At 37.2% G+C, this 14,644-nt stretch overlaps 1 protein-coding gene across 3 annotated transcripts in view; it reads right to left on the bottom strand.

The window, feature by feature from the left end:
- The window catches only part of Fhos (Formin homology 2 domain containing), a 245,288-nt gene that overhangs the window by 172,578 nt on the left and 58,066 nt on the right, over positions 1-14,644 (bottom strand). For all 3 annotated transcript variants that reach the window (XM_076627885.1, XM_076627887.1, XM_076627886.1), the window contains exon 2: positions 2,901-3,010. In XM_076627885.1, coding sequence (XP_076484000.1) covers positions 2,901-3,010 — 110 coding nt within the window. The remainder of the gene's footprint in view (positions 1-2,900; positions 3,011-14,644) is intronic.

Here is a 14,644-nt window from a genome sequence, read left to right as displayed (position 1 = left end):
TTACTTATTTTTTGCAAAATGCACTTCAATCGCACGAATAATGGATAAATGATACTGCGATGATTTTGTTCGTACAACAGTATGCAGTATGATACTTTGAATGTTAAACATCGTAACACAACAAGTCACATACGTTCGATCTAACGTTATATTCGTTTTTAACTACAAGCTTTCTGGATTTCCTCTTGTTTCGTCAACGACATTGAAATACCGTATAAAACAAAAAGTCAGAAAAGACTGTATTTCAGTGAAAACTAATTGCTTTAAGATTATCTTACAAAATCTATAGTCCTCGTCTACACTAGGACTCGCAATCGTATCAAAAATCTACAATTCTCATCTACCTTTTTCTAACCCAGGGGTCCCCTTATTACAGCGCTGTTCGTAATTAAAAAAGAAAAATAGTCTAAATAATTACGCTTAACAACTTCAAGGGAACAAAGAACACAAAGAGCTCAATTTAAATCCTCGTTACTACATCCTACTATTTCACACCCGTCATTAACACGGCATAGAACATTTTCATCAGCACACAGCGATTCTACGATGTAAGCCTTTTTCAGCCTAGTAACCAATCCTGAAATCGACTTCGAATGGAACGTTTGCTTGACGAACATTACAGCAAGTCATATCTGCTCCGAGAAACTCGAACGCCAAGTGAAAGCAACGAGATTCCGCGTTTCCCGTGTTTCGAAGTGCTCTTAATTAACTAAGAACGTCATTCGGCAGCTGTGTCGATTATTGAAAGCGTGTTTAAAGCATCGGTGAAGTCAAGGTCCCTGAGATCGCGTATCGGCAGAATGGGAAATTAACACCAACAGACTAATTTCTCTCGAGCCGGTCTTAATTAATCTTAGATGTTTATCTACGTTTTCCCTGGTTTTCCCTGACTCGCTTCTACGCGCAATTTCCGACCTCCGTGTGTGTCTGCGTCGAAATCTCGCTTAGAAAAGAAAAAAAAAAGAAGAAGAAGAAGAAAAGGTATGTATTCCGCTACTGGATGTACGAACAAAAAGTTCCGAATTAATTCTCTGCGAAAAGGAGAAACGCGAAGATGGATAATATCATGCTGCGACCTAATTACGCTTCGTCGTCAACTATCGAAGCAACGGATGACGGCTGATTGTGAAATATACAGTGAGACAGATAATTAATATAGGAAATTGAAAATACCAGGCAGATTATCGTTTTAATTTTACGAGAGAGTTGGTAAGAAATGGAGAGCGTGACTAGTTTAATTGTACATGGTTAAATAGGAAGATACAGGCTTGAGATGTCCAAATAGTAAACTTCATCCTTCTTTATAGAGAGACTTGATTGAAATTATGTTAATTTTTCTTCTACCTCCGCTACATCTGAATTATTTCAATTGAATTTTAATCAATTTTGTAGTTACAATATACTGCAGTATGTAGACTGTGGATATTGATGTAATTTCACATTTTTATGAACATAGTTAACTTGTGTTTGTATATTAATCGACATATTTGTATATTATGTGTTTAAATTTCCCGTCAATGTAAAAACGTTCGCGATCTAATAATATATATCAATGATTAATGGAATCGAAGAAACGAAATCCTAAAAATTACTTTCATCAAACTATTAAACGTCTCTTTTGGCAAACAATTAGCCCAAATTAATTACGCTGGCAAGTTGTTCTATCAGATTTATTTTTTCCCAAGTAATTACGAACTTGAAATCTAGATTTCTTGCTGACAATCGCGTTACTGTTAATGATTGACATAAGAAAGAAAGAAAAGGAGAAAGGCGAAGAAATGTGTCAAACAAGAGTAAAGAACATATTAAGTTCGACTGAATGAAATATGTGTCGACGAAAACAAGTCAAAATAGCAATGAAACCCGCTTTTTCTTCAATGGCGTTCTTTCCAATTCACAGTAGTATGTCAATAGCCTAGCTCGAGATCAGTGTCATCAATCTCTCACGGTTCCCTATCTACACGATTCGTCATACTGCCTTAGTGCTGTTGATTTAATTTCATATAACACGGCTCCTGGCAACGAGCTTTTTCTTATTGCATTGTCTTGCAAGTATTTTCTCGTGAACTCGTACGCCCGTCTTCCGTTTCAAATTAACGATGCTCCGATACAAAAATTTAATCAACGTATTTGATTTAAGTATCAAATACAGAGAAAACTATATTATTCCGATAAAAAGGTCGTCCAAACATTTGACATATTTGGATTGTGCTTTATGTAGAAAGTGGAAAGATTGGTTATTTCAAACGATACACAACTACGAGTATTGTATTCCAAATCATTTCAGACAATGGAACTTTGCAATTTAAATAGATCCCTTAAATACGAATTCCTCGGTTTATATCGGAGGGAAAGTTTATTCAGCTCAATATGCAACGTTAAAAGACCTTAACTCTACTACATTTACGCGATATCTTTTCGTCCTCACGCTTACTAAAAACATGCCTGCAAAGTTTGTTCATATATCTTAGGAACAGTTGCTGTATAATTCAGTTGTCCCAACACGAGGTAGGTAAAGCACATCGAATCCCACGGGATCAAAGGTACCAGAGACGGGGCTCCAAGTTCTCCATGCATCTTGCAAGCTCGACAAAATATTTGTCTCCGACAGAGTTCCTCTAATTACTCATGATTAATCATAAAACACGTTACGTCCTAGCATCTACTGTATTGTTTTGAAATATGATACGATATGAGGCGATGATCTTCGTATACTTATAAAATTACGACAATGTTTTAAATATTTGTCTATCTTATCCGTATTAATTTTAATCGTAATTTACATTGAAATCCCTATCTAACTGATTCTATAGAACATTTGTAAGGGGATGGAGTAGGTAATTAAAGTAATTAAAGCGTGATGCTTGTTATTAAGGATGTCGAATGACGAGAAGACTTACTTGGTCTGGAAACCTTCGAATTCTTCCTGTTGCTCGCTGATGGAGGCTTCAAGGTCCAAATAAGCGCCGTAATCGCCATCTTTATACAGCTGGAGCGCCGTATCATCAAGCTGTAAAACAAATAAACAAAGGAAATCGTTAAATCGATGAATTCGATAATCGTTGTCGCTATAAAGTGTTACTAATCACGGAATTCTTTACAATTTCCACGCTGTACAACTCGAGACGATGCACGCTACCAATTGTACAATATATCTTATCACTAGCTTTCAAACTTATATTTATAACCTTTAGTAGTAGTAAACTGTTTCAAAAATTTACTAACAGGTATCGTCACGCATTTATTACAATTCTAACATTCGAACGAAATTTCATCTATATAAACGGTAGACTTCTTTTTCAATTACTTGGGTATCTACCGTAGCACGTATGCAAATAAGGACATCAAAATTCGACTTAATACATGACAAGCAGCCAACGTGTCAGCGTTATGTCACGATAGCCACATTACAACTTACGACGTGGCGTCAAATTAGAAGGTTGCCAGCTGTCGGAAATGATAACCAGTTAAGCATCGGTCAATTTCCTCGTAACAGTTGCCGCTTCCAAAATAACGTGTCGTTGCAAGAGTAGCCTGGAGCAAAGAGGCAGCCTTTATGTTTCGCGATCCAGGGGCGGGAACAGCTCCCGTACTCGTCGCCTAATTTTAAACTGCTGCCACTTTGCGGCCACAGAAATTTAACTACGCTACGAAAAACTATTCGTCTACGGTTTATTGCTGCGCGATATAGGCCACGATAGCGGAACATAATTTTGCATTTGATCAGTGGACTGAGGATATTTATGCAGATTTGCATTCTAACGACTACGACTCAAGAAATGGAATTTCGGTCTTTAAATTCGTGCGAATCATGCGATCCTCGAGTTTAAATCGTAAAAAAATGTATTAAGCTACGTAGAAGTGTCTGATATTCTAAGTTTTTTTTTAGAAAATGTCCAACTTAATTTTCTCGCTCCGCCTAGTGTAATAGCATCTCTGTGCGTACGACTATTGCACGATTATGGTCGAAGAAATTGTAACAGCTGGAAGATCGGCAATCTTTTTGCGAAAATGTAGATATCTCAACAATATAAATCGAGTGGAAAAATGAGAAAATTGTGTATGCGATGTCTCGTTAACCCTTATTGGGTTACTAAAGCGAAGAATCTGGATTTTTCTCATCATCCAGCTTCTTGGTAGCATCCAAGGAATGAGTTCAACGAACGAATGGGCGCCTTACGGTTCAACAATCCGGGCTAATGCGGCTAATCTGCTAAATTTATCTGCGGATCATTTGGTCCACGCACTCCGTGTCCGTCTATGCAACATGATAATCTCTTCATCTGGCATCAGGTGGTCCCGTTTCGCTGGACACACGGCGTATTAAATCACCGGTTACATCATCGTGTTGTCTCGAAAATAGAAACGCCATAAGCTCGTGAATTATAGATATAATTTAATTATATTAGAAATACCGGGACTAATAATGACCATGGATACCACTTCATTAAATCGTTCTGGACGTTTGATTAAGTGGAAATATCTGCGTAAATCATCAAGTAGGATTAAAGTTTTGCTGCGTGAAATATCTTCTATTTCCTTGTTCACCTATCTATTCGGTTTTTAACGATCAAATAAGCGAAGATGAAATTAAAGTTGAAAAAAGGGGATTTAAACGTTGGGACGTTTAAAGTAATTATGCTAATTTTAACTGTAATTTTGTCGTAGATCAAAGGAGATATAATATTTTAATGTGTACAGAAATATGAAAAAAACAGACATATACAGTTATATGTTAAAAAATAAGACAGAGACAGAGTCTAATTGAGTGTATCGATATATTTGCGGTTTGAAATAAAATACACAATTAAATGGTCCGAGTCAAGTTTCATTCAATTCGTAAAAAATATTCTCGAACGATAATTACGTACATAACTGAACACTGGTCATCGATAAACATTTATAAACAAAAAATTTATGAACACAGGTGTTATTATTTTTTTTCTCTATATAAACGAATCAATCGCTGCACTCGAGAAACGTCACGGAAAATCTTCCATCGAGTCGCGTCTCGACGCTGTCGCTCGATTTCAACCACCAAATCGTCAGACGATAAATCCTGAAAGGTAAATAATCCTAACTGAAATGAAGCCTTTCTTTTCTACGCCGTAGATTCTTTCTTCGAGACATCGCCGCTTTGCAAGATTAAGATCCATCTGTTTCCACGGCATGTTGCCAGCCTAGAAGAAATAACAGCGCGAGGATACGAACGGAAAGATATTACGGGAAATGCGGGGGAATAGAAACAGACGCGTAGCAGCGAGAGAAGAAAAAAGGTAGGACGGTTGAAGGGGGGAAAATGGAGGGTGCAGAAGAGAAAGTAATAGAGGATAAGCCGAAAACAAGGAGACGAGAGAGAGAAAAATAATGTGCAGCCAGTTGAGAAGCCATAGGCGAAAGCTAAATGTCGCTTTAAAAATAGTCGAGCTACCTAGGCCACCATATTTGTGATCGTTGTCGCTGGAAAAGTTGTTGTCCGCTTCCGCGGCGACTGTAACGCGTTCTTCTCAACGATGTCTCGTCGAACCATCGTTTAAACGCTACTAATTAACGTTCAGTGGCACTTTGGTTTTTCTGTAGCTCAGAGACGATTGATCAGACTGAAATGAGATTTTCTTCTCGATCTCTAATGTACAGGATGTCTTGGAATGACTAGCGTAAAAGGAAGAAAGTGATTTTATACTAATGACAAAATAAGTTGGCGACGAGCGTTCGTTTGTGCGTGAATCGATTTGTTTTCATGTTGCTTCTTTAAACGAATAATTGAATGATGCTGATTAACTTGAGTTTCTAATCGATAGTATGAGGTTTTTTTATTGTTACTTTAAAACGAGCTTTTGTTGCTTTAAATTTATTCAGAAGAATAGAAATTGGTATCGTGAAAATTATTCACCAAAAGAATTTGGTATCGTGTAGGCTTAAGCTTGTCATTTTCGAGTTTCATGAACGTTTTTCTATAATGAAATAGTTAATAAATTAATAGTTAATGAATAGGTTAATAAACAGTGAAATTCGTAAGACCGTATCGATAAGAAAAAGAAAATATACAAGGGAAACCGATTACGATAAAAACGGAACTCCGAAGGCGGAAAACAAATAAGAATCGCCTTGACGATAAATTTTCAGACCTGCGTTCTCGCTAAGTGGAAGAACGAGGGGAACGAAAATAGGAGAAAATCGAAGCGAAACGAGCGAGAGTTTGAAACAAAACGAGAGAACGAAATTGTGCGTGTACACGGCGTGCGCCAAGTGGGGACAGGAAGCACGCGGCTGACCCATATTTCTAAAAATCACAGCTTCAAAATAGTCTGCCGGCAACGGAGCGCCGGTTATAATGCAGAGGCTCGTTCGAGCACGCGCTGCATTTCTCCGGTTTCTAGGCGTCCCGCATTCGGTGGAAAGCGAATTGCCTTACGTAATCCACGTGACGGGAGGCTGCGTTCTCTACGATCTCTGGCCTTCAAGCCCACAACGAAATTGGTCAACCGGAAGCGACCACTGCATCGTCATCTTGGACAATGGCACTCCGCTTGTTTCTGCTTGCTGAACTTGCGTCGCTTGCGTAAGAATGTTAACGGGCTGAAGGAGAAAGGAAACGATGGTAAAACTTTGAGTTGATGGGAAAAGGAAATTGTATGGTGGATAGGAAACGTGAGATGGATTTAAGTGATCGGATGTAATCGATTTAGAGAAAGGACGATGAATCGTAATATTAGATTATAAGTAGATTGCGGATGTTTATGCAAATTTAGATTTTCATGAATACAACTAAAGAAACAGAGATTTGTTATACTCTGTATACGAACAAAGTATATATATATATATATATATATATATATATATATATATTTATACAAACTGTTGAATGAGTTAAAAGAAAAATGGAATGGACGAGGGCCGAGTAAATATACTCGGAATATTTAAAAAACTAGTTTAGCAGTTTGAGATTAATACCGATTAAACGTAATTACTCGACTATGAAATGCTTAATTAATTGGAAGTCTGTAAATTAATGGTTTTAAAACGGCCAACAGTATCTTGCTTCGACAAGGAAATTACTTGTTGGCTGTGTCCTTCTCTTTCGTCGCTGTTTCTCTTATGTTTCAAGAAAATGAACATCCCGCTACATTAAAGCAAATAACGAGCGCTCAATATCTTTGATAAATTTATCTTTCATCATTAACAACCTTCGACAATTTTCTACGTGTTCCATATGAAAAATCATTATAAATACGGATAGAGAATAATAATACATTACGGATGATAACCCATCCATCCGAGATAACAATCCGAAATAATATTTTCAATAGGAAAACATGTTTGTAAGACGATGAATCTCTTTGTGAGATAAACATTTTTATAAGGCGAGTTACCAAGCACGTCGACTTCGAGGTTACATAAACAGTTGCATTAACGTTCGATCGCTGTTCTACGAGAAAATCTGGTCAAAGAAGATCCAGCGCGTTCTACGATCGATACATTGCCGACATCAAATGGCAAAGTGAAAACAGTACCCTCGTAGGTACACGTCAATCCTTCGAGAGATCAGGGATCTAATTAATCATAACATTAATCCAGTTTTACCACGCTCTGATAGTTTCCTATCCGATCTACGCATCATGGGAAAGTTGTTTAATTAGCCACTTAAAGTCTCACGGGTCTCGTATGTCTTCCCTACGGACAGTTCAATGTTGCCACACGTCCTCGCAAATCTACGCTGAAGAAACTTTTCACGGATGCGTCGCCGTCGACGCGTTTCAAGTGGAGGCAGCCTCCAGACTGCTTCTTTCGCTGCGACACGGAACGTCTGTTTTCTATCAAAAGATCAACTACAATCATAGCTGCCACGCGAGAATATCGTTCTAACGCGACTAAACTTCCTTCAGGATTTTTAGATTCGCTGTTATAATTGATAGATTACTCGAAGATCGTATTCCGCTATCTACATGTTATTTAGCAATTAAGCTAGAAAAATTTACCGAATGTCCAGCTGGACAAATTGTAAAGTACAAATTAAGTAATAATAAAAAAAAAAAAAATAATTGATAGATTGTGAGTAAAAGATGCGGATCAATTCTGTATCGAGTTTATTCGATAATAAACTACCAAAAAATAAAACAAAATATTTGAGCAACGTGGAAATTCTTATTGTATATTTGACAATTAGTTTTGATTAATAATTAATGGAAAGATGTAAGTTAATCGACCGAAGAAAACGACGTCGAATACGGATTTCTATCGAATTTATTTCGTTTCAAATCCACAGCTGATTAGTAATTTAATTTAGCTTCGTGGAATTATATCGTCAGTTTTATGTAAGAATATGGTTACTCGTATAGTATAGGATTTACGCGTTCGCCGTTCTATATTAACTAAGTCGTATGTCGATATCGATGGCGAAAGTTGTAAGGCTTCTTCCGATACTGTAATGTAGCACACGATGACACAACCGCGCTATCTCCATTACAAGTTAACGCGATAGAGCCGCGTTGGAATGTGAATTACGCAGGGATAAAGACCAATCACTTGATTGTGGAAGTTCTAGCGATTAAAATTTGAAACATATTACTACAAATTAGAAATACAATTAACGAATCCGATAAAGATCGAAATCTTCGATAACCTAATGACATTTCTTTTACGACTCTATCTTTGCATTCTGGATGTACATATAAAAATTCGAACTCTGATCCGTGAAAACGTTGCAAATTTTCAAAGAGTATTTGAAACACAAATTTTGTTGAAATCTAAACGCTGAAAAGTTTTTAAATCCTATAAATCGTGTTATAAAATTGTGCTCTAAGATTCCCAAGAGCTACATCAACTCGCGAAATGTTGTCTTTCTTTTATTATTATTATTATTTAATTTGTACTTTATAATTTGTTCAGCTGGACATTCGGTAAATTTTTCTAGCTTAAAGTTTTTCTAGTTTAATGTTGTCTTCTATCAACATATTATGCATGTTATGTATTGAACGTATAATTTTAACTAATTTCTATTAAAACCTCGAATATAAACTATCCTTTTGAACCACTTATTTGATCGTACCCTTTTCTTTTCTTTCCCTTTTCTTGCCTAAAGTTACTTTTCGCTCCGCGTACAATACAATTCACATAAGCGACGTAATAATTAACCCTTGAATCTCCCAGTGGTCAAGCAACACGTGTTGACGTAACGCATGTCGACTCCAGGAAGCGTGAACCGTTGAGCGTCGACTCGATGATGCGGCAAACTGACCAGGGTCTGACCCTCCCTTTTGGACGTTGCTACGATTTTCCCTGACTGACGTATGCTTCGCGCGATTCCATTTCCTATCCTTCAGGGAGCGCGTTGTTTGCAGAAACTCGTTTGAGCAACTGGCAAATATCCTATCCCAATGTCACTCTTCATCCGTGTAATCGACGCATTTCGTGCACGAAATATAGGGAACAATAACAACACAAAAATGATATTGTGAGAGGTCAAACGAATCTGTTTCGAAATTTCTGTATTTGATTATAGAATAAAAATATAAAAAAAAAAAAATAAGTTTTATACGATTAATTTACTTATCCCTGTTACTTTTTCAGAGCAAAGGTTTTTGGTAACTTTGCTTATTACCAAATCTATAGTAAACGGTTAACAACTATTATCTAAGAATATATTGAATTTTAAAATTGTTTTTTTTTTTGTGAAACATAAAAAATGTGGCTCATTGCCAATCATTATCAATCGTTTTCTCTCTCTCTCTCTTTCTCTATGGTCTTTGTATACTATTAACGAATAATCCCAAAACAAAGCCTAGATTATTAAATTAACTGAAATATAATCATTATAACAAAGTTAATCACAATTAAAGAGCTATTAAATTCGTTACGAAAACGTTACAATTCCATTATGTAAATTCAGGGTCGCATGACTCGTTCCCACGAGACCGAAATAACGAAACGTTTCCGAGAACCCGCGCGAGCTTATGCAGAACCGTATATCGCTAAACATAATGAAAATTCACGGACGTCCTGCGATTTGACGGAAGTCCCCCGAGACAAGATAAACGAAAGCTTTCCGAGACAATTAACCGAGATAGCCGAGCCGTTCTGTTTGCCTATGTGAAACTTTCACGATTCGCTTCTTTTTGTTCGCCATCACCTGCTGCGAAACTGTACACACGATGGAATAACGCGTTACAACAGGCCATTCACACAATTACCCTGTCGATAGATAAATCGATAGCAGAAATCGGATAACTAAGTTTCAATATTGAAAATAACCTTATCTATTGAAGGCTATTAAGTCGGTAAAGATTTGTGGCGAAATAGAAAATGCTACTTTGCTTTCATTGTAGCGTGTAACACGTACCAGTGTTCCGGGTAATAAAGTTTATCGTTCTATTTAATCAATGTTACTAATATTTGTTGTATCTGTAATACGATATGTGAATAATCGTAACAGTCTGGAAAAAATAATCTCAAATTTAGAATGTTTACTTTGTCCACTAAAGTGTACCAAATTTTGATTGAAATCGTTGAAATTAATTAAACAGATAATTAAAATATTTCGAAGTATACATTTATAGTATCATGCTACAACATTCTGTAACATTGTATTACGAAGTATAAAATTAGTGAGCCATTACTCTCTCTCTCTCTCTCTCTTTATCGTTATACTTAAATATTCGATGTTTCTTACTAACAGCCAGGAGTAAAGGCAGAAAATCAATTTGCGAGCTCTAGTCTGAAACGACGCTTCTTATTCCATTTAACGATCGTCGTAACATCAACCTCGATCGATTATACTCTCGCGATACTGTTCTGAGTCGTTACGCCAGAAATCTGTCGTTTATCAAACACTGTCGCGATCTGGCCTAATTATTAAAAGCCCTTTCTGACGTAAACTCGATGAACGGATTTACGTAACACACAGTTGATTCGAAGTAGAGCAATTACACATGGAAATACGGGAATATCGATTTCCAGCCACCATTGTTCAACGACGCACTACCGCCAATAACTTCGTCAGATTTTGTCGGCAATTAGTCCGAGTTATAATTGATCGAGTTACGATTCGATTATGATGAAGTAACTTTTACAGCAAGATTACATCGACTGGAAACGAATCGCCGAGCTTCCGCTAAATTTCAATTAAATTTTAATGAAGCTCGTTGAATAGCGATTCAACATTCATTCAAGATCATTGATAAATTAAATGTAGTAGTACATGGTCGTGCTTAATATCCGTAATTTCACGTAAAATTTGCAACAAGCAGCTGTGTAAGTAATAAACAAACGTAAGAAAACGTAGCAAAATAGAATCACAAATCGATCTTTCACCTATGACGATCGTCTTTTTTCAAAAATTTTCTTTGCACAACTTTCTAATGTATAATGCTCCGTTATCGTATTTAAACGATTAAAGCAGAAAATAGTCGTTCGAGTCAAATGGCGTACGAACACCTGTTCGTTTCACAGCCACTGAATATTACATCCGTATTTTACATTTAACATAGAAACCTTCATAGCCTTAATGTATTCACACTGTATCATTCCTTTGATGAAATGAGTAACGCAGCGTAAAAATAGCTTGAAAACTAGCCGTTGTGTCGGTAATTAATAATCGTCACCACGCGGAAAACAGACGGCAACTGATTTGAATTTGAAACGATCGCCAATAAGCGAATGATTCCTAGAACAGCTTGCGAGCGTTCCAGCCTAGCACGGTTCAATGGCGACGTGGGCGACACGTGGGCACGGGAATGCGTTCCTCTTCAATCATGAGGAACGGTAAAGGAAGACATCGTATCGTTGTCACAAGAACGTAAAAGAGAAAGTACCCGAACCACTAACCGTAGTAAAAGTTCTCGAAAGATCAAGCATACAAAATACAAAAGAGAGAGAAACAATGAAATACCCAATAACGAGTAACGTCGATATGTTGGTACGTCTCTTATAGAAAGAAGACTAAAAAGGAAACTGACCTCACTAAAGAAGTAAAATAGTCAGACTCGAAGATGATATCCCGCTGGGGGTAGCCATCCACGTGTTATTTAGCAATTAAGTTAGAAAAATTTATCAAGTGTCCAACTGGACAAATTGTTAAGTACAAATTAAAGAATACAAAAAAATATTGATACGAGAAAGACAAATATCAGGAACCTAGGAAAAAACATTTGATACATAAAATCGCATATAATCTGCAAAACGATTAATTTCTCGTGCAGAGTATAGTTATACGTGTTACTATGATACCAAACTATGCTAGATACCAGAGTCTCGCATATATAATATATTTTTGTTTTATTATTATTATTTAACTTGTACTTTACAATTTGACCAGCTGCACATTTGGTAAATATACATAATACATTAATACCGACATCCTAAAATCTCAGAGCCACAGAGGTTCTTTAGGTATGTCGATCTTCCTCGAGGTAGAGCTTCAATGGTTGCTGGATACTCTAAATATCTATGGAACTTTTGGACACCTCGGTTATTCACAATGGCTCCAGAACCTTCGAACGTCGCGAATATTTCCAAAACGATTTACTGTGATATATTAACTTATTAAAAACAGCTTATCGTAATGTTACAGATAGTTCGATTTCTGAAAATTGTCAAAACTACCAAATTCCTTCTCGTAGTCGCTTAAAAAACAGAATTCGATAATACAATACCAACTGATTGAAAAAATGACAAATGAAATATTGCGTTAACGCAACGTTGCCTCTTAATGGGTTAAGGCTCTATTATTTTTGTAATTTTTGCATTTCTACCGTTTCTTACATATTTGCAACGGTAAACTATAATATTTCAATCTATAACTATGATCCATGACGACTATTTCCTTGCTCTGTTACCTTACAAGACTAAGCAGGATTGAACGAAATAAGCAATACCGAGATAAACTGTTCTTTACATTTCACCTTCTTGGAAGTAATCGATCGCCACGATTAACTATGACGACGTCCTCTCTGTTATTACAGACGATTACGGACGACGTTCCCGATTTCTGCGACGAGAACCGACAAACGCAATCGCCCAAGCAATGAACTATTCTGTCCCTTCGACTCGTAAACAAAGAAACAGGTACGTCTTACCACGCGAACGTCACTATGAAAACTGCTCGACGAATTATGGAACCATCTGCCCGAATCAGCCGTAAATGAACTTGCCTTTTACGATTCTGCGGTTGAAGGGATTTAGAAAAGTGTGGAGGAAATTTTAAGATGCTCGGAACGTAGAACTTCATGGAGGTCGTGAATAAAAACTGAGTATCGTTTGCAACTTGCAATTTTATCCGGCCGTGTGTAAATTCAAAGAAGGATCAAAATCTAGCATTAATAACTAACTTGAACCGCGATAAATATCTGCCTGCTCCAAATAAAATCCGAAAGAAATTCTAGTCAGGATCAGCCTCAACCCCCAAAAGTTCATGCAGCAAATTCACGTAGAAACGCGTGAAGATAAAAGACGACGAAGCGAAGGAACGCTAAGAAGAAGAGGAAGGAGAGAAGTACGAGCAAAGAACTCGCTTAATCGCGCGATAAATTAGTCCAGTTGCTCGAGAAGCAGGGAAGAAAACTGGCGGTGCATCCACGCCAGGAGGTGATCCCGTTGGGCGAAACGAAAAGGATGGGCATTCCCATTAGAACCGAAGAAGATTCCGGCTGGTAATGGCTAACGATAGAATCAACTTCAATATATAGTTATTAATTCGAATCAAACGCGATACTCAAGATTCTCTTCGCAGAATTCGAACGTTAAGTAAACTGTGGCTGTTTATGCAAATTTATATTTTTGAGAATATAAATAGCTAAAGATGTAGAATGTACGCACATAGATTAGTTTCATCCACTGAATATCGAATATTATAACGAACATCGTAGTGATTTTTTAAACAGACAAACCTAGTCGATTGCATGTAACTGATTAACTCGTTTAATCTTACGAACATGTAATCACCACTAATTACGCACTTTTGGCAGTCGCTAATGATTTTATTGTTAATCAGACCACCTTAAAATAAACTCATGAATAGATGAATAAAATATACTTTATATCGCTATACATCAGCGAATACTTTAAATACTTCTGTATATTATGTGCATTCTGTGCATTGTAACGGAGAATTTCTGATGAATTTCACGGTTGCGTAAATTAAAACACGGATATGCCTATTAATCACGCGTGTACACATGCGTTTAGATACACGCATATAGAATAGAAGCCTCTCGCTTCAACTTACTTGCACATACTTGAGTCTATCGCTAGTCGTAACTCCGCGCTAACTTAACCTACACACGATCATGGTCCGTGTAAACTTCTACAGAAGCTGTCCGAATTATTATACGTGTACGAGATAATGAAAACTGTGGAAACAGCCAACGGCAATTCTGTTTTGGCGATGTGTTCGTGTACCTACAACTCCGTTGAAAATACATACGTACTACGACCAAAGAGGGTAGACAGTTGTGGTCCATAGCTCCAGCACTGTTTTATCGGTTGACCAATTTCGAACGAGTGAGAGAACAAAATTTTCGCGGTAAAGCATCCACGCGTATCTGGCCGCTTTTCGCGCCATAATTCCGGCCGTTGTTTACCGCGACGAATGTTTCCGGCGATGGATATTCGCTTGGAAGCCGGTGTACCGTGAACGAACGGATACATC

The sequence above is a fragment of the Bombus vancouverensis genome, chromosome 2, assembly GCF_051014615.1.
Source record: "Bombus vancouverensis nearcticus chromosome 2, iyBomVanc1_principal, whole genome shotgun sequence".
Lineage (NCBI taxonomy): Eukaryota > Metazoa > Arthropoda > Insecta > Hymenoptera > Apidae > Bombus > Bombus vancouverensis.
Note: the sequence above shows the minus strand (reverse complement) of the source record. Positions and strands in the feature narration are given on the sequence as shown.